The 27503-nt window shown below is 39.6% G+C and overlaps 1 protein-coding gene across 1 annotated transcript in view; it reads left to right on the top strand.

Moving 5' to 3' along the window:
• Window positions 1–27503, top strand: part of ush2a (Usher syndrome 2A (autosomal recessive, mild)) — a 239018-nt gene that overhangs the window by 80996 nt on the left and 130519 nt on the right. Inside the window, 5 exon segments of the mRNA XM_038701698.1 lie at window positions 604–779; window positions 1224–1371; window positions 6118–6224; window positions 7791–7914; window positions 23996–24126. Coding sequence (XP_038557626.1) covers window positions 604–779; window positions 1224–1371; window positions 6118–6224; window positions 7791–7914; window positions 23996–24126 — 686 coding nt within the window.

Raw genomic sequence — 27503 nt, 5'->3', positions numbered from 1 at the left:
CAAAATCCCTCATATTTGCTTGCTTCATGGTTTGGCGGTAGCTTATAAAAGTTACTAGTTATTTAAAGTTACTGAGTATAGTGTTCACTTGAAGTACATTATTCACACTCCACTACAAAAAAGTTGATAAAGAATTAGTGCTGAAGGGTCTGGTGTTAATGCAGTTACGTTGTTAATTAATGCAAAAGATTAGCGTTACAGAAAAAAATTAAAATGGTACAAATTCCATTGGTGGCTGTGAACAACTTGCAAATTAATAAGTAAATAGAATAATACATAAATGTATTTGTAACAGGTGCAATAGAAAATGTGTGCTGCGTCTGCTAACGTTAGCATTAGTTAACCGTATTCCAGGTTACACTGAATAATTTTTATGTATTCTCAAAACGTTAAGAAATATTTACATTACAATATTTAATGATTTCTTGATTTCTACAACAGATTTGTAATATCTCTAGTTTATCATTAACTGTATTATGCTATAACTTATTCATTTGCAAGTTATTTACCGTCACCAGCTTAATGTGTACCATTTTGAGTAGTTTATCATCAACTGATGGCTAAATGGTTTTCATGTGCATATGTGTGTGGCCATGTGTCTAGTCCCAGAGATGATTGCCCCTCCAGAGGTGTCAGCACTGTCATCCACCAGTCTCAAAGTTATCTGGAACTCTGCAGAGGGTGAAGGGATCATTGCCAGAGGACAGGTCACAGAATATCGGGTCAGCTTGCTTACTGAACAGACCAACAATCCCTATGCTCCTCCGCTCGTTAGTCAGGTAAGACGTAGACACATACACATGCGTTTGCACATAATTAGCAGGACAACTGTAAAACTTTAAAGCATACCTGCAGCCTTCAGTTGAGTGAAATTTGTGCCAATGGCTAGAAGTCAAGGTAGAAAGGCTCTTTTATATGTAGTGTTCTTTTTTATTAGGTAAATGTTGCTTGAGTAGCATCCTCAACTGATGTTTCACCATGCTTTTTCTTGTATAAAAAATTCTCTCACCCGCAGCAGTAGTAAAGTTTTGAATGCAGAGAATGAATGAAAATGTAATTTACCCAGACACTTTTAACCCTAACCCAGACGTTTTAATGAATTGAGCTTGATTTGATTTGAGTTTGTATAACTCTTGCTTCTCTCCTCTTTACTCCCATAGCTTTATTCTCCCTAATTAAATTGCCACAGTAAGTTTTAATTCCCTCTTTGTCTCTTTTTTCAGGTGCTACATAGGGTGGGACCGTCATCACAGCCTGTTTATTTAGTGAAAGGATTGAAACCTTACCATGAATACAACTTTACTGTTACAGTCTGCACAAAGGCAGGTTGCATTACCAGTCTGCCGAGCACAGGACGGACCCTACCAGCAGGTAAAACTAAAATTTATGCACATAAACACACATGGATGCACATAAGCATAGACATGTGTACATCACAGAAGTAAGCAGCTCTATAGAAACTAAGTTCAAAATAAGTAAATGCTGATTGTGCCAATATAAAATCTCTTCAAAATAACAACAACAGGAGCCTCTGACATAGGCGCACACGTATCCAAAAGCACACAGTCAGTCATTGGGTACTTGAAAGGCGACAGCATTGGTCGTGTTAACCAGGGGGGATATTCATGGCGTGCGGCAGTAAAAACAATTTACTGTTAATTACAAGGAGAAAAATGTGGTGTAGCACACACTTCCTGGTGGCCATGAATCATACACACACACACAGTTACAGAAACACACATTTCATGTCTCTCTCTCTCTCTCTCTCCTTTAGATTTATAACCATTATGGAAGTAGAATGAATTAGCTGTGTTTAATAACTCAGGCACAAATCTATGGGACTGAGATGAGCACTAATTGATCAGTGGAGGATGACATAGACACACACACACACACAGAACACAGAAAAGTCTTCATCCGTCTGTTTCTCTTTGACAGTCTGTTGCTTTCTTACTTTTTCACTCACTCAATCCATCCTTCACTTGTATCTCCACAAAATAGCACATGGCAGCAGAGGGACATGAATCACTCTGCATTATACATATTGCACACACACGCACACTTGACCCTCCAACACACTTTTCCATCTGTTCACTCGTGGTCTCTACTCTTGCTGCTCATTTTATGCTTTTTTCCTGTTTGTGTTTGTTTATCCCTTTAGGTGAGTAGACAATGGGTATGCTGAGTGGTTGTGAAACAAAAAAACCTTTCATCTATAAATACTTGCTCAGGGATTTGAGCTTTTGAACGCACTCTAAACAGCTACATCTGTTGACATAGTGAATATTTTCATTTCAGACAGTTCTCAAAAAGTCCTTCCTTGTGTTTATTGTGATGAATGATATTTCATATTGTAATCGGTGGATTTTTTAAATGTATTTTTAATGGCTACATCTGTTGACACAGCGACAATGTTTATTTCAAGTGATTCCAAAGACTTCTCTTGACTGTAATACAGTACAATATGGCTTATTGTACCCAGTTGACTTTTTGAATGTATTTTTAACAGCCACATCTGTTGCCACCATTTTGTTTCATCCAACGCCAAAGATGTCCAACTATAAGAAATGATAATGGCATATGCCGTTTAGCAGATTTTTTTTTTATCACAAAACAATGTGCATTGCATGTAATCCATCGAGTGCTGGATTTATGTTGTAGCGCCACACCTCATCACAAAAAAATATTTAATAATCATGAAATAATTATGTTTAGAATATATTTTAAGATATTAGGAAGTGCCTACCCATTAGTTTTACATTACAGTTTTTATTAGTTTTACATTACAATAGTTTTACAACTACTTTTCCTCAGTAACCTATAAACCGTAGGGAATAAATGAGCTGTAATCATGAGAAAGAAAGTTCTGACAAGCTGTCTTCCTTTTATTTTTTGTTTGTTATGATGACCATTTATGTAACCATTCATATGTGCTATACTGTGTATGTGTATATTTATGCATTTATATACAGTTATTCAAGTTTCAGACAATTTTCAGACATTTCAAACCATGCGACAGTGTTTAAAAGTCTTAATATCTTCAAATTAATTTGTCTGATTAAGATATCAATAAACATTTGATTTTGGTTTTCTTCGGAATCTATTTTTACAGCCCATAACACTATCCAAACAAATGTTAGTCCAAAAATAGGTGTTGTCTCCTCCCAACAAATTGTAGTCTCTTTTACCCCCCATTTTTGAAAAAATGGTATTTTAAAGAAATGAAATGAAAATTGTGATATCTCCTGAATGTTTGTGGAGGAAATGATCCTCACATTAAGTGGTACTCTTGGTAAGGTGTACTTGAGCGTGGTACTGATGCACTGATAAATCTACCACACATAAGGCTGGGCCATTAGAGCCAGCTACCATCTGCTGTAAGTGAGCATACAGCATCTGTGAAACCACTGGAGTTACACCAAAGCACATGACTGAACATTAGCGTGCACACTGAGACAGACGTAACGACAAGAAACGAGCTCTCTTTCCACGTGTGTGAATGCATTTGCAATTGTTTCAATGTGTGTGTCTTTCCACAAAGTTATTGATCACGACGTAAAGTGAGTGGCTAATCAGGGGCTGATGGTGATGTTTTATGTATCCTACATCCATAAAGGCTTGTTCTACACGACACACACGCAGAGACATATACACATACACACTCACACTGCAACACCACTCAACAGAACAGGAACTTTATTGATTTACGCATAATTGGCCTGAGGCCCTTCTTCAGGAGAGAAATATGCATGGCAAGGGATCGCCATGTCAATAAGTGGTGTGCTTGTGTGCGTAGTGTAACTGTACGCTAAGAGCCTGTTAAGACATGTCAGTCGCTGTAAAAACAGAAAACACACACACATGCAGAATTGCTCCTGGGAGCTGGCCCATGATTTAGCTGCTTCATTACCATGTCGGCAGCTAACATTAACCTTTCTGGTGGACTGTTAACCTTGTGTGTGGGTGTACATGTGTGTGTTTGAGCACACACATGATAAGGCAAGTGTCTTTCATCAAACTGAATGTGTCAGAGTGTTAAGTACAGTTCAGTGAATTAACAAGCAGATGCTAAAAAAGAATACATGACACGCAAAGAATACAGGACAGCACAAAGCTGTCTCATATGATGCAGTACACACCCACAAACATAAACACAAACACACACACACACACACACACTTTTCTTGCCTTTGGAGTCTGTCAAAGTTTGTAATGTTTTTCCGTTATGAGGTGGAGAGAAGATGAGATGAGATATTCAGTTATGACCCACCTATGAATTTTTTGCGCCTACGAGAAAGAAAGTGGGAAGATGTCATACTTACACCTAAAGCCTAGTTCACACTACACAATTTTAAGCTCAGTTTGCCTTTTCCTGTGTGTTTTTTTCTTGACAAATGTAGTGTGTGACTCCTAGTCGCCGATCAATTACGTAGTGTGAACACCACAATGACTTCAAGACTCCCATCACAAGACAGCAAGTTGTGTAGTCTGAACAGCACAGCGACCTGCTGACAGTGAAGGTTGCGTAGGCCCATTCAATGTCACTCCCACTTTTAACTATTCATTGATCACATACAGCCACAAAAGTCTGGTAGTAAGAACTTAATTTTTACTGTAAAAATAAAACTATTTTCAACTTCACGAACCTTATAGAATGGGAATCGGAGTAATCTGGAAAACTGTGTTTCATTATAGTTTTAAACCAGTCTAGTCAAATCCTTCTTTGTGTTGTAAAGTACACACTCCTTGAGTGTCAACTGATGTCCGGTGAAATAGCTCTACGAGGGTGAGTGAAGCACTCATAATACCCTCAATATACTCAATACCTGACTCTCACAGTCAGACATCACCCAGGAACACTCAGTTCATTGAGGTCAGTCCAGTTTGATCAAACCTCAAAACAAGCACAGCGTGGTCCATTTGGCCACTGGGATTCACTCAAACTCAGGAAACCTGGCTTGCCCTCTGATGCAGTGAGAGGCTTGTTTTCAGATCATATACAAATACAGCAAAGCTTAGTTTTTCACAAGATAAAGGTCTCCCACAGACTGTCACATGTAACTACTTTTACTACCAATTTTAGAGATTTAATGCCATACCAATTTCTCCACTGTCATTTTAAAGCAGTCACATTTCTGCAGTTTTATCTGACTATTTTCTAACCATCTGCTCCTAATACACACACACACACACACACACACACACACACGCACACACACATACTCATGCAGACTTTGGCTAAACCAAAAATAATAATTGGTTTTCTTGCACTTCACACATCCAAGAAGCGCACCACTGTTTAAACCAAGGTGTGTATGTACACGTACGTGTGTGTCTGTGTGTGGCACCGTCAATGTTCTAAATGTCACCATAGCTCAATTTCAATAGACTGGGAGGCTATCGATTGGCAGTAATTTATGGTTTGATGTGCCAAGATGAGCCGCCTAAGACAAGCTGTCCACTTTCCTTTTAAGAGCTCTATTAGAACTCACACTAACGATGGTCCGCATGTGTGTCACTGAGAGCTAATTTACTCCTACGACAGACCATTTAGACCATTACTGAAATACACATACACACAATGATGAAATGACACTTATGCACACACATCTTTCCCATCTCTACATCAGTCCATCACTTGCTATGTTTCTCTCTCCATTCTTATATATCTCCTCTCACCATATCAGCTAGTCTCTGGTTGATTTATTTATGATACATGTTGAAGCTGTGGCTCCTGTAGCTCCCAGTGTGTTTTAAAGGGACATTTAATTTAACATCTAAAGTGAAAGAAGGAAATTAAATTGACCCTCTGTTAAATGAAAATGGGACTTTTGTCCTGACTAGACATACAGCAGGTATGAGAGAAATGAACTAAAGACATGTTTCAACTGGGGAAAAAAATCACAACATAATTCTATTAATGATTACAAGTACAACATCTTTGAGTATGTTAGGTGTGATACATTTCTGAAGTGTTTCTACCTGCTCACATTTTAGATCAATTTAACAAACAAAAGACTTTGTTGTAAAAGTAAGAAGGCAGCTGACAAACCCACAAATGATAAAAATATTATTAAAATATCAGGTTTGCATTGAGTAATACCTTTCTTTCTTCAGCTCCAACAGGACTGTCTCCACCTCGAGTAAATCCAGTAAATGAAACCACCATTCATATAGACTGGGACCCCCCAGGACAACTCAATGGACCACACCCACTATATCAGGTATTGTGTCACATACAGTATATGCCAGTTGGCACGTTTTTTATTCCTTGTGTGTTTGTTGCCAAGAAAACAGAACAGGTTTAATTCGGACTGAATACTTACAAAACCAATGACATGTGAGCATGATGACGTTAGCAGTCAGTTAAACTTCAGTCTAATTAGAAAGCATAAGCGATTGTGAATCAGTGTCACCTGTTTTGGTGCAAATGAAAGTAACGTGCACTAGAGAGGCAACAGCAAGACAATACCCCAAAAGGCAATGGTTTTGCAGGCATGACCACAGACAGTTGCTCTCTCCTTATCCTTCCTGACTGATTGTTCTCTAGTTTTGCAATTTGTTAGTATCTCTGTCACTACTGGTGGGATGAGGAGGTACCTGCAGCCCATTCAGATTTCACAGGTAGTCCAGCTCCTCCAGGATGGTATTTCCATATATGCCATTGCAAGAAGGTTTGCTGTGTCTCCCAGCACAGTCTCAAGAGCATGGGGGAGATACCAGGAGATGGACCATTACACAAGGAGAGCTGGACAGGTGTAGAAGGACATCAACGCAACAGCAGGATGGGTATCTTCTCCTCTGTGTGATGAGGAACAGGAGCACTGCCAGAGCCCTAAAAAATAACCTTCAGTGTGCTCCTGCTGTGCATGTTTCTTTCCAAACTGTCAGACTCCATGAGGATCTGACGTCCTCTAGTGGGATCTGTGCTCACACCCCAGCACCATGCAGCTCGATTGGCATTTGCCAGAGAACACCAGAATTGGTAGGTCCTTTTACAGTTGAGAGCAGGTTCACAATGAGCACGTATGACAAACGTGAAAGAGTCTGGAGACACCGTGGTGAACGTTATGTTACCTGCTACTTCATCCAGCATGACCGGTTTGGTGGTGGGTCAGTGACGGTCTGGGGAGACAGGTCCTTGGAGGGTCGCACAGAACTCCACATACTAACCAACAGTATCCTGACTGCTGTTAGATGGGGGATGAAGTCTGAGCCACTGTCAGACCTGTCGCTGGGTCACCCAGGGGGGTGCCTGGGTTCCTCCTGGTGCACCAGGAGGACAATGCACGGCCTCGTGTGGCCAGAGTGTGTAGGGAGTACCTGGATGACCAAGGCATTGATGTCATTGACTGCCCCCCACGTTCCCCAGACCTGAATCCAATTGAGAACCTCTGAGACGTTATGTAATGGTGCATACAATAAAGCCAAGGTAGTGCCACAGGTGCTCACTGATGCCCTGATCCAGGTCTGTAAGGAGATCCCCCAGAACATCACCCACTGTCTAATCAGGCATGCCCATATGTTGTTGGCAGAGCATAGAGGCACATGAAGGCCGTACATACTACTGAGTCACTGAGTCCAGCCCTTTAAATGGTTGGTGATTTTGGTTTCCACTGTACAGTAAAGATTTTTAACTTTGAACTGTTTGTTTATCTAGATCTGATGTGTGATTAAATTTTTTGAGTAGTGTAATTAGCTGAAGTTGAACAACGTCAGAAGTGTTTTTTAATAGGTACAGTTATTATTGTTATATTATTAACAGTCATATTAAATGTCATTATTTCCAGGTTGAGAGAACAGATGTGTCTCTCTCTGATCCACAAGGTCGTGTTGTCAGAGGAACCAGATTTCCAGGAAACAGTTATTACCAGTTTCCCAGTGACATTCTTCCTGTCAACACTGACTTCACAGGTAAGAAAGTGTGTCCAGGTGCAAATGCTGATGTTTTTGTGTATCAGAAAATGGATGGCATATCTGACTGTTTTGTTATATACCAGAGGTCAATAATAGGCGGACCGCGGTCCTGATCCGGACCCAGCTGCCGTACTGTCCGCACCCGGACGTACATCCACACCGCTTTTCTAGCATTTACTGTAGGCTACTGTTTTAGCGGCACAGGAAACTCATGTGATGCTGCTCAGCCAATCAAATCTGTAAATTCCGATAAGCATTGCCAAAGCCGTTAACGGCCCTGAGCATTGCCATTTGAGTCTGCGAGTGAGAAACACAGAGGAACAGAGGAAAGACTTCACATGGCTTTTAACCAAGAATTACATGTAGGCCTACAGTACATTTTTCCCACAGGCAGTTCAAAACCAGAATATCTCATATCACCAATCCTAGCTAGAGCTCACATTTCTCACTGAACAAGAGGAAGTAGGGAAGGGGAGTGTTAATTATAATATTGGTTGAGACTGAACTTTTTTTTTTTTTTTCCTGAAATTGAGCAACAAATAAAATTAATTTATTTTAAGATGCACATTTACAAAAACATTTTTTAAAATGCAGCCTTTAGATTACTTAAATTTAGAATTTATTATTAGAATAATTATTATTTATTATCCCTTCAGTTTTATGTGAAAACTGACAATCAATATTGTCAATATTGTTGAAATAGTATCGGATTTGACCTTTTATATACAGTCTATAGATTTGACAGTCAGTTGTTGACTAAAAAAATGTTGATACAACTAGGCTATACGTTATGGTAGGCTACTGAATGATAGCAAGTTGATGTTCCAGACCTTTACTTTGTGAAATTTTCTCTAACTGGATGTGAATATGTGCACACATAGATTCATGCCTGTGTTTGTTGGTATGTTTTTGTGTTGTTCACACTGCAGTCTCCGTCTTTTAGTGACATTCCTTTAGAATGACTTCCCCAGTCATCTTAAAGGACAATTATCTTTCTGTTTACCAGCATCATTAGAGGGTTGAGCTGCACAGCCAAACATGTTCTGCTTCATCTGAGAACATCACCCAGTCTGACGCTCATAATTAATGACTGCTGATACTAATCAGTGGGATTTGAGCGGGCAAAGCTCTTCGATGCCACTTGAGATTACTTCACTGCCCCACGCAAACCTCCACCAGTGATATCTTTCTGTGTGGAAATAATGTTTAAATTTAGGTCATAGATAAAACCTTTCCAAGCCATGTTAAAACATTTTGATAAAATATAAAAAAACAAAAAAAAATGAATTTACATATGAGAGTAAAACTGTTTTCTAAAACGGGTGACAAATTCCTGTCTTTGTGCAGATAAAAGTTTTCAACTGTAATCCTTATGTGACTGTGATCAACGGTAATTGAGTCAACAAAGCTCTGTGTTGGTCACATAATCTTCCATCTAAAATTCTGAAATGTTTGCCACCTACAAAGCGGGGATCCATGTACTGTTTATTTTTTTGCATCTGAAATATTAGGAGCTTACAGCCCAAACAGTATGTCAGTGTCCAAACACTGAAGAGAGTCACAGGATTTGAGTGTGCCCTTTTAGTGACCGTTGAGATGGGAAGGTAGGAAAAGAGAGGTTAGAATGGAAAGGAGGAAGAAACAAGTGACCACTTCCTTCCTGTTTATTCAGCTTGACAACCACCAGTCTGCTGGATTAACAACAGTTTCCATGGACACACACAACTTGCATTTGTGTTTAATAAAAATATGTGTGTGTCGGCTCTTTGATAGTCACATAGAAATAGAGAAAGAATCAAAGAAGTGTATTTGGAGAGGTAATGTAATCTACTGAAATCACAAAATAACCTAAAATTAGCTGTTTATTAGAATAAAAATATCTTTAATGTTGTGACTTTACTTCTTAACTTAAAAAAATGCTACCATTTGTATTTCAAAGTCTGTTGGTTTTGTTGGACAATAAGGCAAAACAAAATAATCACATTCCTTACACTAGTCAATTTCTTAATATATTTGTTTAATATTGAAACCATTACCATTCCAGAATTTAAGTAGTAGTAAATTATTTTTTCTATTTTTAAGTCTATTATTTACTATTAACACAGAGATTATATACATTTTTGTGTGTTCACCTCCTCTTGTATTTTCTTTTTTCTCCACAAAGAATAACTAGTGTGTTCCTATGGATGTGAGTAGTCCGAATGTGTATGAGAGTATGAATGTGAAAAAGACCATGCATACTGAGCAAATCTTTTCAAAATTATTTTATTTATAAAGATCACAGATTAGATGATTTTGTTATAATATCACATCTCTGACCTTCTCTTTGTCCTTGGCAAACTTACTTCCTTAAAATTTAATAGGTCACTTTCAGATTGTCTTTTTATTCCAACTTTGGAGCTGAATTTGAAGACAGTGTCTGGTTGGCTTAATGCAAATCAGTTAAAACCCATTTCTGATTAAATGTTAGAAATCCATCTTATTCTTTATCTATACCCATGGTTCTTGTTCTTTGCGCTCTATAAATACTGTATTTTTTATCTGCAAATAAACAAATGATGGTTTTTGATCTTATCCATGCTTCAGGCTGTTTCTGAATACTGCCAGCAAATAAATGATGATTTTTGTTATTGAGGGGTTCCTCTCATCTCTTCCACTCTCCTCCTTCATAAAGGGTAATGGATCAGACAATCACTTTCAGACCGGATCTTTTCTGGACCATGAACGTGTCGGCAGTCCTCAAACCATCGCCCTTTTACAACCATCAATACTAATAGCATCATCTACAGACAATTATTCCCATCGAAGCGCATGGAACAGCGAACAAATCAAAGCCAAATTGGATTATGAATGTAATGCAGTGTAATGCCCCCTCGAGAGTCAATTGATCACAGAGGAGAGACTCGTCAATCGTTGATGTCTTGTGAAAACCTAGTAACTCCAACAACTATACATCTTTACTATCTTTGTATAGTCTTAAGAGTTTCACGATACAAAACTCGATAATATGTCATTCAAAAAACATCACAACATTTTGATTATACATTGCTTGGAAATTAGGTTCTTTTGAGTCTCGAGAAAACTTTACATATGAGGTTTTTGTGGGGTTTTTTCAGTGGCAGCATTGATGCTCCGGAATATCCTGTTGGTTTTTCTGTAGGAAACAGCAGATCATCATTTTTCTCCATCAACATTATGCACCATTCTAGGAATATTAATAATTTCTTGTTTCCATAAATTGTTCATTCAGGTCCTTACTGCAGGCTCCTAAACATGTGAATTAAGGGCACATCTTTGAACAGGGTCAATATTCTTAATGTTAAATCTTAGTTAAGATTAAGATTTACCATGCAAAATCACATGATATTTGCCCTTTCAGCTGTAATTTTATGGTCACTTTACTTAAATTATTATTGGCCAAATAGGCTGTTTTCCATGTGCATTTATTGTGATAGAAGTGTGTCTTAATGCTGAACGAATTTAAGGTTCTTGAGGTCAATATTTACCACACAGAATCTTTCTTTAGATAAAACAGGATTAGGACTATATGCAGCCATGCTTTGATTGCAAGTGCTTGTTTCCATAAATACATGTTAGTCCATTCATCTTATCTGTAATGATTCGGGATCTAAATCCCCACGATGTGACATCCTGCTCTCCGTGTTCATCTTTGAATTAAAGACTCTCAGTTAAGAGTGGAATACGTTATTCTTTGTAAAATATACAACTTAAATGGATACTTGTTCAAAACAGATTTTATAGTCTTCTCTCCTCATTTATACTTCTTCAGAATTTGAGTCTGAAATGGGCTGATTGGAATTAGGATGATGGCCTGCTTTTATTTTCACTAATCCAAATGTATTTTGACAATCCACATTAAATTAAGAGAGATGAAACATCACAAACACAGTTTAGAGAGAAAAAAAGAAAATATTAATGCACGAACAAATAGACTTGGATTATTTCCAGCCACATCTAACACAGTACATTGCCGCAGCACCACTGCAGCAACTGAGCAGGAAAGAGGGAAATGTTAAATGATACAAATTATTTTTCCTTAATTAATATGATTGATTGCCAGGCATTGACGTTGAGAGGAGAGGGGGGGAAATGTGTGAATGGAAAGTTTGCACAGACATCATTAGTTTTTCCCCATTTAAAGATTAATCAGAAGAGGCTGGGCTCTTTAATTCTGTCATTTGTATATTTAATGGGCTGCTGCAGAATCTATGGGTGTAATTAGCTAGCTGCCGCGCTCTCATTAATACGCCAGGCTCTGATTAATGCCAGCACAGAGCTAACATGACTGGAGTTATTCAGGTTATGTTGTGTAGATGATTGCACACAACCTCCACTGTTTACTGAGACAGAGAGAGGAGAAACAATACAATAACACATGAAACAACTACCTAATAAATAAGACTATACTTACAACTTTAAATGGCTGAATATTGCTACTTGTTAATGTTACATATTGTGGAATATAACATAAATCCCTTTTGTTCACTTAGGCACAGAGAGAGGGCAACAGTACATTAAGTATGAACAATAAACTCCATTTAAAACAGTCCTTCGTTTTTAATTTACAAAAGACTCAATTTAAACAATATAATTATCTCACTTAACAACTCTAGAGTTGATGGTGTGAGTATAATTGGTTTTATGTACTTGTAGGTCATAAAATGGAGGATTCTTCACAGTACATTAAGTAATATATTAGTTCATGAAAAAATTTTTTTTGACACAACAGCACTGTTCAACAACACAGGTTATGTTTATTGACAAAGGTCTCTGAAAGCACGTTCTTATGTCGCTCCACGGCTGTGTCTCGTTCCGGCGGTGATGCAGCCGTTGGAGTTGATCATGGCCATTCTAGACAATGCTTGTGATTCCACCAGATACATCGCAGCTCGTCCTAGAAGCGGCTCTCCGCTCTCTGCTATGTGGAGAATATGTGGCTAGTCTATTTACTTTTGGGGCTTTTTTCCTTTATTTGGATAGAACATATGAAGAGAGACAGGAAAAATGTGTGAGAGAGAGAGGGGCTGGATGACATGCACAACATAGCTGTGTGGATCGATTCTGGACTCTTAGAGCGCATCGCAACACAGATCTCTCTGGCAAAATGAAAGGTGTGAAGTATCTATTTTTACATCATTAGTGGCTGGTGTCACGATGTGACAGTTATTCAACGGCACTGTTCTTCCGATCTGGAATATTTATTCATAAACTGTAAAACCCTTCTACTCCCCCGTGAGTTTGTTTCATTTACTCTGGTTGTTGTTTACATTGCACCGCAGGCCAACGTGCAGGACGCGCTGTGTGTGTGAAGCGGAAAAACCCTGACCCATTAGTTATTGTCATCGGCCATGTATCATGTACAGTAAGTGTCCAACCAGAGAGGTGAACATTCTGAATTTTACACTACAGTAAACAGTGCCTATCACGCGCTGCACTGGGACACTGACCACGTCATGGTCTATCTGATACTTGCATACAGGCAGAAATTAAAGCTCTCTGAACCAGTTGTGAGGGTATCAGTGAATCTATGGAGGACCTTCAGGCGTGCTTGGACTGTACTTACTGGGATGTTTTCAGGACTGCTACCAAATATCTGGATGAGCGCACAGAGTCTGTGATATACTACATCAGCTTCTGTGAAGACTACTGTTTACCATCACACACCAGGGTGAGTTATAAAAATTACAAACCATGGTTCACAGCTAAACAGACAGCTAAGGCTGGAAAAGGAAGAAGCTTTAGGAGTGGAGACAGGGCCAGGTTTAGGGAGTCAAAGTACAGCTTCAGCAAGGCAGTAAGAGAAGCTGAGAGTGACTGTTCTCAGAGAGACTACACCAGTTCTCAGCCAACGACTCTGCTTCTCTCTGGAGGGGGTGCAGACAGATCACAAACTACAAACCTAAAGCTCCCCAACTCTTTTAACGACTTGCACCTGGCTAACGAACTGAAGGAGTTCTGCTGTGGCTTTGAAAAACCATTGGACAGTTCTCATACCATCCCCTGTGTTGCCATCAACTAGCTTCAGTCCACCAGCTCCACCTCCCCAGTTTCAGCAGTAACCTGGGCCCTTGAACAACTGCTAACCCCAGAGGTTCCCTCCTACCCTATAACCCTCCCATCCTGTAGAGGGACCTCAACAGATCCCTCACCAAGAAAGCCAAGCAAAGAATGTACTTCCTGTGGCAGCTGAGAAAGTTCAACCTGCCAAAGACAATGATGGTGCACTTCTACAACGTCAACATTATTGAGTCCATCCTCATCTCCTCCATCACCATCTGGTATGCTGGTACCATCTTGTATGCCAAGGACAAGGGCAGACTCAGCGATCCACAAAGAAAGTGATTGGCTGCAATCTACCATCCCACCAGGCCTCTAGTACTCTGAGGCGAACAGGAAGGATTTTGACTGACTCCTCCAACTCTGGACATAAACAGTTTCAGACATTCCCCTCTGGCTGCAGCTGCAGTCTTTTAGGACCAAAACTTCAAACCCCAAGAACAGTTTATTTTCGTCTGCAGCTGGCCTCATCAGCAATGCCTGGGAGCCCCACCAACATTGACTCTCAAACCCCCTAACCGCCCCGCTTTACAGTACAGTATATTCATGCTGTAAATGTTTGCACATGTCAATATATTGCACATTCTGTAATTTAAATAACAGCCACATTGTACATATTCTTTATTATTTTTTTATTTTTATTGTCATTCCTAATGGCCAATGAAATTTGATGTGGATATTCAAATATCCACTGCTCCACAAGAAATATCAGAACATAATGAACAGATTGCAAAAGTACATTGTGATCACATATATGCTCCCCAGAGGATGGTCCTATAATCTGCACTGCTCAAAAAAATGAACACTTAAATCACACATCAGATCTCGATGAATGAAATTGTTCAAAATCTTTACTGTACGTTGTATAATTCGAACAAAATGATGAAGCAACGGTCCATGGAAGCCAAAATCACTAACCGATTAAAGGCTGATTTCAAAATCACACCGAAACTCAAAGTAAAATAATTGAAATCACAGCCTGCTTGACTTGACTTTCACCATGGCTACTCATAATGTGAGTCAGTAGTGTGTATGGTACCCACGTGTCTGTATGCACTCCCAACAATATCTGGCCATGATCCTGATGAGACAGCAGATAGTGTCGTTGGGAATCTCCTCCCAGACCTGGATCAGAGCATCAGTGAGCATAACATCCCAGAAGTCCTCCATTAGATTCAGGTCAGGGGAATGTGAGGGCTAGTCAATGCCATCAATGCCTTCGTCATCCAGGAACTGCCTATACACTCTGGCCACATGAGGCCAGGCACTGTCCTGCACCAGGAGGAACCCACTGCGTCAGCGTAGGGTTTGACAATGGCCCTTAAGATTTCTTCCCCATACCTAACAGCAGTCAGGGCACTGTTGGCTAGCACGTGGATGTCTGTGGGACCCTCCGAGGACATGCCTTCCAAGCCCATCACTGACCCACCGCCAAACCGGTCGTGCTGGATGATGTTGCAGGCAGCATCTCCAGACTCTTTTGCGTTTCTCACTTGTATTCATGAACCTGCTCTCATCTGTGAAGACAACGGGGCGCCAATGGCAGATCGGCCAATTCTGGTGTTTTCTGACGAAAGCCAGTCGAGCTGCACGGTGCTGGGCTGTGAGCACAGATCCCGCTATAGGATGTTGGGCCCCCTTCTGTTCCTCCTCACACAGAGGAGAAGATACCGATCCTGCTATTGGTTTGATGTCCTTCTACAGCTGTCCAGCTCTCCTTGTGTATTTTTGCAACAGCATGTATAGATGTGCCATCCTAGGGGAGCTGGACGACCTGCAACATGAATGGGCTGGTGGGAACTGCTTCATGCAGCCAGTAGTGACGAGGACGCTAGCAAAACACAAAACAAGAGAACAATTAGTCTTGAAGGATAAGGAGAGAGCAATTGTCTGTGGCCATGCCTACAAACCATTCCCTTCTTAAGGATTGTCTTGTTGTTGCCTCTGCAGTGCACCTGTTGTAACTTTTATTTTCACTAAAACATATGATATTGATTCACGATTTATTATCCTTTCTAACTGTACAGATTGATATCCCTGAAGTTTAATTGACTTGATGTTATACTGTGATGATTAAGTATTCCATTTTTTGTAGTAATTTGTTTTTTCATTTTGTTAAATTTTAGGCCAGTGGTTAAAGTAATTTCTTTGGGGAAGACATTTAACTGACATTTTGATAGAAGTTCATTCAATAGAATATGAAATTCGAATATCATTAAAGGTTCAGTGTGTAAGTTTTAGTGACATCTAGTGGTGAGAGCTACGAATTGCACCCCCCCTCCCCTATCCAAGCGAGTTGTATAGCTAGGGTGCCTGAGACAGGACAAAGATGTTGTCTATGAGATAGCAGAGAGTTGCCAGTCAAGAAATGAGGTTTCTTTAGATAGATATATTAAGAAATTATTTTTACTTAATTATTCAGTAAAACCATATGTTTTTTTGTTACTTGTTCATTAATGAACAACAGCCACATCAAGAAATGAAGTGCTATATGATGTCTGACACTCCTGTAATACATTATTATTAACTTTTGGCTCATCTGGACTAACTAACTCAAAAACTCTCACATCTGGTGCATCAAGTATGACCACTGACAGATAACAGGACAATGTAAGCCTCACTGTTTCTGCACCACAGTCCATTATAAACCACATAATACATGAAGGTTACAAAGGCATTGTCAGGTGAGGATCAAGGCTCCTCTCACTTTGCTTAATTAGATAAGCAATCTGCAAATCTTACCAAAATATGCAACAGAAACACAAAGTAGTACTGACAGCCATAATTTCAGCTTGTAGTAAAACGTTTTTAATGGCCATTTAGCATGAGAAAGTACAAATTACACATTTGCGTGCATAGTGGCAAAGCACTATCCAAAAAAAACTATTTTTTAAATGTAAATTCTGAAAGTATTCATTATTGGTCACTTGATAGGCACACAGTCATGTTATATATCACCATTAGCAGTAAAAAGAAATACATGTTTTCCACCAGGGGAGTAAAATGTGAAGTTTAGCTGCTGATCCGAGCTTCCAGCTGTTAGCTGCCGTTTTATTGCCAGTTAGTGATCAGCTGATTGTCTCACCAACATAACAAAACCATAACAGGGCTCTGGAGAGAGTCACTACATGAAACTAATCCAACTACATATTTTACACCACAAACCAAAGCCAGCGCTGGAGAATAAACCAATCCAACTAGCCTACATGATTTTCCTACCAGGGCAGTAAAAGTTTAGCTGACTGATGCTTCCATGCTCTATGCTACCGTTACGGTTTTATTGCCAATTAACATTACTGATCAGCTGATTGTCTCGCTAACGTAACCAGCAAAGTCAACCACAGGCTGGAGAATAAGGCGACATGAAATTAATGCAACTACATAATCACAGGGGAAACACCTCATGTCTCTCGGTGATTATAGCCAGCTTCAAGCTAAAGCTATCAAACAACAGCTTTCATTTGCATCGCAAGTCTGACAGACGTAAGTTAATTACCTGTCCAGCAGAAAACAGACAGCTTCAGCTCCGCTTTGAAAACATCTGTCCCACATTATAGCCTTCCATCTGTGTAAAACTCTGTCTGTCTGTATCTGTCCCGACTCCGTCTGGCTTTATCTTATTAAGATCCACAGGCTGTCGGCTCTCGTGCTAAATAACACGTGTGCTCCTTCATTTGTCCAAATGTCACTTCTCTTCTTACATCTAATACACCAGAAGACTACTCAGAGACTGTTTATTATTATTATTGTTATTTCCTCTTCTTCTACGGACGCATTTAATGTAGTGACGACACTGCCGGAATTATACAAGGAGAAGAAGAACACCATGATGACGAAACGCGCTCTGTAGCACTGTTTGTCCGTTGTCGGCTACGGTAGAAACATGACGACAAAATATGGCGACCTCCATAGAAGGGGGTGCCCGCAGTTATGTAGATATAAATGGCTCATTCTAAGGTAATAAAAACATAATGGTTCATTATGTAAGGTCTTTATACACCACTGAAAACACAGTTATGGATATTATATTACATTTCTGTCAATAAATCCTCAGAGATATTACACACTGAACCTTTAAGTGATTAGGTCCGGTTGTCTTTTCATTAACTGTTAAACATTATTAAAATTGATGTGTAGTACTTGTAGTGAGGTATGAAGTGACGTGGAAAAAGTTTTTATGACTCAGGTGCACAAGTACATGCTGGTATTTCCTGTGTGTGTGTGTGTGTGTGTGTGTGTGTGTGTGTGTGTGTGTGTGTGTGTGTGTGTGTGTGTGTGTGTGTGTGTGTGTGCGCGCGCGCATGCTTCCATGTACTGTGCATGTGTAACAGAGACACCTGTCATGATGAGTGCTCAGGTTTGTCTGTTGATGCCTCCAAAGTGGTTGTCAGTGTGAAGTGGCACAAGTCCTGTGGGGAAATCTAAGGAAAGAATGCTGAGCACGAGCAGTGTCACTTAGATGTTGTATATTTGGACCAAACACCTTGGCCAAGTACAGTCCTGCTCACCATTATTGGCACCCCTTCATTTTTTGCATAACCTCTACAATATCTTCAGAAATAAATAGAAATGGACCAAATTTATATCAGGATCTTTTAATTGGAGGTCCAACGTAATTTAACAAAGACTTCAACTTACAAATTGTAATTTCACTCCAGAAACAGAAAAAACAGCATGTGCAGCAATAATGGTACCCCTCTTTAATATTTGGTTGCACACCCGTTGGCAGTGATGACGTTTCTTGTAGCCATCTTTAAGCTTCTTGCACTTCTCAGCTGGTATTTTCTCCCATTCTTTCTTTGCAAATTTTTCAAGCTCTTGAACGTTTGCAAGTTTCGGATTAAGATCAGGACTCATTGCTGGCAATTTTAAAACAGTCCATTTTTCCCTTTTCAACCATTCCTGCGTGCTTTTGGATGTGTGCTTTGTGTCTTTGTCTTGATGGAGGAACCATGTTCTTCGACTCAAACCAAGTTTTCTTACACTGGGGACATTTCGCTTTAAAATCTCTTGATAATTCTCTGATTTGTGATTCCTATGATATGATGAGATTAGTGGTTCTTTTTTACGTTTTTTCCTCAGCAATGGTGTCCTCCTTGGCCTCCACCCATGAAGCCCTGTTTGGTTTAGTGTGCGGTATATGATGCTTGTTGAAACCATGACCCCAGACTGTTCCAGGTTGGCCTTTGGATGTTTGATGTGGTGTTTTGTCCACCATTCGCACCAACCTTTGCAGACTTCTCTCATCAATTGTTCTCTACCCCCCACGTCCAGGGAGGTTCTTGACAGTACCATGCTTGGCAAACTTCTTATGAACATTACACACTGTTGAAATAGGGATACCAAGGTCTTTGGAGATGGCCTTATACCACTTTAGAGGTCTTGTGTTTGCTAATTATCACGCTTCTGATGTCCTCAGACAGCTCCTTTGCCTTCACCATTGTGACAAAGGAACAGGGGATAACAGATGGCTTTTTAAAACACGGAAGTCATCATTCATTGGCTAATTCATGTCACATGGGTACAGACAATCTATCACAGGTGATTCTCATTTGTGATTTACCACAGGTGAGTCACAGTGTGTTTCCATACTGATTTACAGCAAGCTTTAGGTTTTTCTATTTTTTCCTCCCATTGTTTATTTTTTTTAATTGTTGTTTATCATTTGCTCTTTTGTATCAAACACCAGTTCTCTATAGAACAGAATTGTTTCACTTGATTCATTTATTTCAGAAGATATTCCACATTATGTACTTAAACTTCAGGGGTGCCAATAATGGTGAGCAGGACTGTATATGTTGGCAGGGTGTCCTCCCTAAATCACAAACATACTGTACTTTAAATGCAAACATCAACAGTTATCTATTGTTACTTTACATGAATCTCTTCCAGAAGTTATTTTAAAGACATATATACAAAATTCTCAATTCTTTCTAAAACAAAGATTATTGCAGGGCATGCTGTATAGCTGCATATAAACAGATACATTAATAATAACACTGACCTCTCTGCCATTGCAAATAAGGTCAGAAGAACTTTTTTAACTATCTTGAACACAATTATTTCTGTTTTGCAACTGTGGGCCTAATTTATCCAAAGTGGTTTCCTTATAAACACAGCATGACACGAGTAAACTCACATTCTAGAGTACTGGGTCCATCTTAAGACAATAGGGGGGAGCACAATGCATTGCAATAATCTTCAGAATATTTAATAGCATTCCTTTATATGAAGATATACCATGATAAACTGCATCATCAGTCACCATTTAACATCCCTTGACCACTGCGCACAGCTGTTTTGTATTGTATAAAATGTGCATGAACTCCTGTGCTGATGAGGCAGGAATAATAGTTATGCTGCTTCTCTACAGTCATATTTTATGAGTTTTATGGTCCCATGTGCCTGTCCCCTCTGTACAAGACTGGTTGTCAGTGAGAGTGTGTGATACAATAAGAACCTTCCTATAGAAAGCACAGTTTGATGAAATCTGCAGTCTCTTTTACAATGGATAACTGTTTACACCAGAGTTAGAATGGTAAAAGAGGGAGGCGAGTAGGAAACATGGGAAGGAGCAGAATTGGGAGTGAAAGAGGTAAAAAGAAAATTGAAGATGCAAAGGGGAGCAAACATATTCAGATGAGGCAATAGGTGGAGAAAAGGAGAATGAAAAGGTCAAGAAAAGGAAGACGAAGGTTAAAAGCGTAGGGAAGAAAGAAGGGAAGGAATGAGAGATCAGGAGACAGTGATACAGAGAAGGTTAAAGGTGGGTAATGTAATGTCAGGTATCTGTCATGACTTCACTCATCTCTGTGGAGACAAGGTCATGAATGTAAATGACAGATGCCTGCTTGATGTACAGAATGCAGGTCCAATATAAAGAACATTTGTGTCTTCTTGTCTTGGCTGTATACTGCTGCTACAATTATTGTAAATTTATTTCCATGTAGACTTTTTTATATACTCTGCTAAAACTATTGAGTTTATTCAAAAACGACTCTTACATTCATCGTAGATCCTGTAGAAAAATGCAAATATTCTTTCCTGTCTCCTGTCACAGACATCAAAGACATCCTTTTATTTTAAAGTGGATATTTTGAATCCTACTTTTTCCTTTTTTATCAGCTCAGTCTGAAATATTTGTCTCAAGAGTCAAAAGCTTATCAATTAGGCTGTTATGAGTTCCATTTTTTAAGACTATATTCATTTACATTTTGGCAAACTGGCACAATTAAAAGTATGCCAAATTAGCTATTAGCAATTCCTGTCTGCAAAGTAATCATGGATTTACAGACAGCTATTACCAGATTACTTGGATATTGAAGAAACCTTTTGATGATTCTCAGGTTATGACTCTGCAGGATAAGATTTTTTTTGTGATTAATCTTTTGTCATTCATCATTCATTCAATACAGGCACATTATTGATACAGAGAAGCCATCCAGTGGTGTGAAAAAACGGTGCACTGAATATGTGATCAAGAGTATAAATAGAGGGTATAAGTTGATGTCACCTCCCCTTCCGGAACCACGCTGGCAAAACATCTGTTACCGTGGCTGCGTTTAGCAAACCGGGAGTAAAACAAGTGATTATTTGCTCAAATTAAAGGCAGTCGGACTTGACAGTAATCCTTACTGTTTACCAAAGAACCAGTCGTCCAGCTCTTTCCCATTTTAGATGTGTTGTTTGTTTGTGCTGATTAAAGCTAACACTGCTGCTCGTCTTTCTGCCACTCAGTGAGCGTAACTGCATTCTCTGTCATCAGAGTGCAGTTACACTCACTGAGTGGCAGAAAGACGAGCAGCATAGAGGGTACACTTAGCTCACAAGATGAGACGAAACACGATATTGGGTTCACAAGAACGAGACAAGACGGGACTGAAAGTCAAAATGCAAAACAATGCAGGTGCATTTTTAAATGTTGCTTAAGGCGAGACACTGCAGGTGAATAGGGTAAAAAAGATTAATTAATAGATATTACTGCAAAGCTTTCGTAGTTGATTATTTACATTAAGACAGTATTTTGTTTTTGTATTACAGGATTTCTGAAATAGTAAAAATTGTTTTATTTTGTTAACACATTATACTCAAATGTTTTCACAGAAAGGATTTTGGATATCTCTTTTTATTATTCCATAAATCAGAAAATACTGTCAACAGGCATAACAAAACTAATTTTGACCTGTTGTGGGGAATAAAATGTTGGATAATCCAGGCTATGAATGATATATGAACAAACCCCTCTGTAAAAACCTTCAGAATATAGTAAGAAATACGACTGAGAAGGTTTATTTTTTGATATATACTTAATATCAACAGTAAGCATAACAATAGATCCAGTTACAAATAGACCCAAGGTAACAACCCTGAAAAGCTATTTTCATTCATAATAATGTGAAAACGAGGACCTCTGAAATGGCTAATCTGTATTCACCTTTAGCTTGCCATGTAACTGTTTGACTTCTCTCCATGTTAAGTGAATTCACACACTAATTATTTTGCCAACACCAGCTTCTGATGAACTCTGGACTGCCTCCGTTCAACTTCTCAGATCTTCCCACACTTCTGTTCCCTTCAGAGACAGACAGAGTGGAGGAAACACACATATACTCACAGACACACACGTAACATTGCATGCTCTGTGTCGTTACGTGGATCTAGTAGTGGATTAAGATCCAATCTCTGATCCATAGTAACATGGCAAGACAGCACACTGGATGAATTCTTTGCTCTGTGTGTGTGTGTGTGTGTGTGTGTGTGTGTGTGTGTGTGTGTGTGTGTGTGTGTGTGTGTGTGTGTGTGCGTTAGAGGTCCTGCTGGTCTAAGAGCCTACAAGTTTCCCACATTGCTGAAGGTCTGATCCACAGCATTAACAAACAAGGAACCCCACCATTTACAACAGAGGCAGGACAGCTGTGTTGGAATGATACAGTAGATGCAACTATCTGGTCAGTTACTGCCCTGCTCAAAGATAGCTCATAATTTTTGTTTTTTCACATCCCAAATCCTATGTCATCCAGTTGGTGGTCCGGGATTTTATATAAAAATCTATGTCTCTGCTCAGTCTTCTAATTTCTTCATCTTTCCTATGATATAAAATAAAACGTTGTGGCTTTAAGAGAAAAAAGCAATAGATTACACATGAGAGCTGTTAAAAATGTGTACTGTGTGTTTACTCAGGCTAGTCTTCTGAAAAACCATTTTCCCTAAAATATCTTAGTGGTAAGATTACCCTAGATGGGTTACCTTATAGTGGGAATGAAGACAATTTAGAACAGTTGGGAAACAGTTAACTTAATTGAGATGTAAGAAAAAATTTAAGATGTTTAACTTGTAAACAGACATATACTGTATACCTGGCTTCAACATTTGAAGGAGAAATATGCCTTCAAAGCTCTGACTGTGGGTTGTGTTATGGTAGTGACTGAGGGTTCTGACACCTGCTCTGTAATGTGGTGCGAGTGGTCTTTATGGGGTTAACCATGCACATCTTATGCATTTGAACAAATGTCTGAAGGGAGAAGGAAGGATCTTAGTGCTGCTGCCTTTCAAAAATCTTAATCTGCTGTTTTTACGATTTCTTTTCTCACGTACTGAAAGTTACCAGATAATTAAAGACCCTGTTCATGCAGATGGTCTCTCTTTTTAGCTTAGACGGTAACACTGGGTGCTGTCTGACATCTAAATGATTAGGTTTAATACTGGGACACGGCAGGTCACTTACTGAGTTACTCCCTGATAACACAATGTCCTCTAGCAACTAACCTACCAGTGGGTTCAACAGAATTTGAAAGGTTTAAGTGCCGTTTTGAGTCTTCAAAGGGATATATTATGTGGTTTCTATTGTATTTGAATTAGTTAACAGCACTATAATAAAAATTGACATGTATTGAAAGTATTGTTTAGCCCAAATTAAATATTTTGCTCTCTCTCTCTCTCTCTCTCTTCTACTCTACCTCCATCTCCACACACACTTGTTCCTGATCTTACTTTGTATCAGGTGTTGAGTTGAGTTTCAGGACTCGGGCCTCAGATGGCCTGCTGCTCTGCGCCTTCTCTCCAGGGAATCAGGAAGAGTTCCTGGCTATTCAGATCAGAAATGGACGCCCTTACTTTTTGTTTGATCCACAGGTATGTACTTTTTTTCAAGAATGTGAGTGCAAAGAATATGTCAAGACTGCTTTGCAAAATATAAATCAGTCATATGGTTTAGTGTTGGGGATTAGGGTTTAAATGGTATCAATATTTACATTAAGGGGGTATTATGTAGTTTTCAGAGGCCACTAGAGGTGCGGTTTTTACATTGCAACCTTGCTTGTTACATGCATTTAGCTGACTTGATACATCAGCTCCCTGCTGCTTTTCAGTAATTATCTGTGTATCTTTCACTGGAGGCAGAGGAATGTGAGCACATCTAAATTTATTGGATGATAGCAAAAATAATAAATATTATAAAAAAATTTGTTGCCACACTTTATAACAGTGTGTTGTTGTCCTGTGCCGCTATGTTGCATTATTTTATATTGTGTTGGTCACGTAAGTTAAAGCAACTCAGATCGGCAGAGAAGCTGTGTACCTGAGAATCGGTAAAACAACAATAAATCTAAATTGAACGTTATGAAGCAAACAGCGGCGGATCCATGCTAGCATAGCTGGCTGACCCTGCCTTGCATCACTATATGCTAGTGCAGGCTAAAATCAACACTTTTAATACCAGTGGTACACAGGATAGTATTATGGATCGCGTTAGCTAGTAAAGTAATGTGGAAAGCCATACAGCTATAGTATTTTGCACCGTACAACGTTAGCAACAGCTTGGTGTTAACCGGTGAGATTATCGTTAATGTTATCTAGCTTGAGCCAACTAAAGCAGAACATCACAATATATTCTCTGCCAGGCCTTCGATGAAGCTTCGCTCCCTCTGCGCTGAGAGTCTAGCTCCGCCCCCACTTTTATTGGTATTTATTGGCATGCCACCTTGTTAATTTTAAGTTCCATGTTCGGTCATTTATTATTCCAGTACTGTTCCTGATATTTTAGATTTTTGGTATCTCTTCAGTATTGGTATTTAGGCAGGTATTGTATTGAAGTCATAATTTTGGTATTGTGACATTTCTATGTATTTAGGTGCATACCACCACCACAAAGCTCTTTACAGGTGGAGACTCTGTTTGCTGCACAGCAAACTAGTGGGTGGGGCCACATTAGGGGGGATTCCGGCAAACAACCGATCATAGAATTTAAAGGGGTGCTCATGCCGTTGTCGTTGCTGTGTATTAAGTAGACTCACCCTAAGCAAGTGCCTGCTTTGTCAACCCGTTTGCAACGGCGCGGGTGTAGATCAGTTCTGCTGGCGTGTCTGGTCTGAGCAGGCCGTGCTGGGAGGCCACTGTGCCTTTGAATCGACAGCTCCAGCTGTAACATCCAGAAGAGGAGCGAGAGAGGAGGCAGAAACAGCCAACAGGAATGAGATCGATGTTGTGCACAGTTTTTATCAATGAGTGATGTCCTGGTTTAGAGGCTACTGGTCACTGACCAATCGTAGCTGCAGCTGAGTTTGCACCTCGATGTGATTTTCTGGAGGATTCCTGGGAAACTGAAACTCACATGATAAAAGTTCAGTAATGATCACAAATGAACAACTTCATCTGTGAGGCCCCTGAGATCCCAACATTAGCAATGCAACCATCAACATGTGTGCCATCAACCAAGTTAGCATTTCTCTTTAAAAGTAGGAGGGCAATGAATGTGTGTCTTTTTTTAGTTGAATTAGTCTTTGTGTTTTGTTGACGGACTAAACTTGATCTGCTTCCACTTAGTCGGAAGCATCTTCATCGACCATTAAAAAAATACAGATGTAATCAGCAGCTTTTGTACTTTTTTTAACAGCAACAAATGTGACAGAAGAACACAGAAGAACACACCAACATTGTATTTATTGTGGCCATTTGACCCATTTTGTTTCACCAGTTCATGAATCATTTTCATCCAAATTCCCTCATTTGTTTTTGTCTCTTACTTTATTTTTTCATTCTGCCCACTTAGCTTACTTGCTCACCTTCACCAGTCTTTTTCTCTATTTTCTTCTGATCCACCTCTGTCTCTCTGTCTTTTTCTCTTTTTCTTCCCTTGTCTCTCTCTTTCCCATTTTCTCTCTCACTTGCTCTCATCTAATAAATGTGATCTGTAGCCCCTCATTGGTTTCTGTCAGGGAGACAGGGAGAGGGGAAAAACTTTGAAAGTGTGTCAACGTTTGAATTGGACTGCAATTAACTCATTCCCTGCAGTCACCACGCGTGAATACCAATTGCAAGCTAATTAAGCTTTGCACCCTTGCACACACACACACACACACACATACACACAGCCCTGCTTCCCTTATCCATCCATACAGACACATGTAGAGGGGTTAAAGAGTCAACGACTTCGATGATGAAAGTGATGATGGGAGATGATTACACATACTTCCATGAGACCACCAACTAATTACACACTCAGACAAACACACACATACACCCTTACACTTTCCTTCCTCATCACTATCACTATCCAACACGTGTAATCAAAAAGACTTCATCAAAATGTAACCATGCGATGCATCTGTATGTGAGGAGGTGTGCGTGTCACTGATATATCCTTATTGACTAGCATTCTTAATGTATATGTCTGTGGTCATGTGTGCAGCTGGATGTGCGATGCAGTGTATGTGTGTCTTCTCCAACTCGGTTGATTCCTTTGTTTAGGCTAGTTTGGGGTAATTAACAGTGGGAGTGGTGTCATGGCTTATTAGTGTTCCCCTAGATACATATAGCTGGGCCCATTACTTCCCCCTATTAGCCTGTTGAGCTAGCCTAATGGGATTACTAGTGCAGGGGGGGTAATTTAGCATGACACAAGAAAGTGATATGCTCATAAATATGTGCACATCTGAGCTGCCACACACATACACACTAAGTACATTGACACACATAAGTACTCAAAAAAATTCCCTTTCACAGAAGAGGTAGACCAAAGCATTGGAGTTAACTTACTGTCACACACTACACACACTCATACAGTTTACTCTATTGAGGTGAGTGCAGGTGAGTAGTGTTTTATGGACGACTGGTTTTCTCAGTATATATATGTCAGCTAGCAACCCAGAGAGGCAAATTTTAAGCAAACATCTAGACTCTGTCCAGGTGGGTATCCTCAAACTGAAGTGCGATGACGTAACAGTACACCTGTGGCTGGAGCAGGAAGGCATAAGGCCTCTCTGAGATGCAACAGCATAGGATATGAAAGCTTTTTCAGATTAGGAGTTGACTATAGGAAAAGGGACTGTGAGAGGCCAGTCAGTTTAGTACTCATTCCGGGACCTGATTTATTCTTTCCAGCTGTCTCTCCAAAGGCTTGTGCTAGGCCCAGATTGGTGGCGACAAATGACCTTTGAGATGACAAAAATGTGTGATCTTTTCCTCAACCATCTCTCTCTCTCTCTCTCTCTCTCTCTAATCTCATATGCATG

Source organism: Micropterus salmoides, unplaced genomic scaffold, assembly GCF_014851395.1.
Source record: "Micropterus salmoides isolate LMB-PRFRI ecotype aquatic unplaced genomic scaffold, ASM1485139v1 Ms_hic_scaffold_6, whole genome shotgun sequence".
Lineage (NCBI taxonomy): Eukaryota > Metazoa > Chordata > Actinopteri > Centrarchiformes > Centrarchidae > Micropterus > Micropterus salmoides.
The sequence above is the reverse complement of the archived record's forward strand: the minus strand, read 5'-3'. Positions and strand labels throughout refer to the sequence as shown.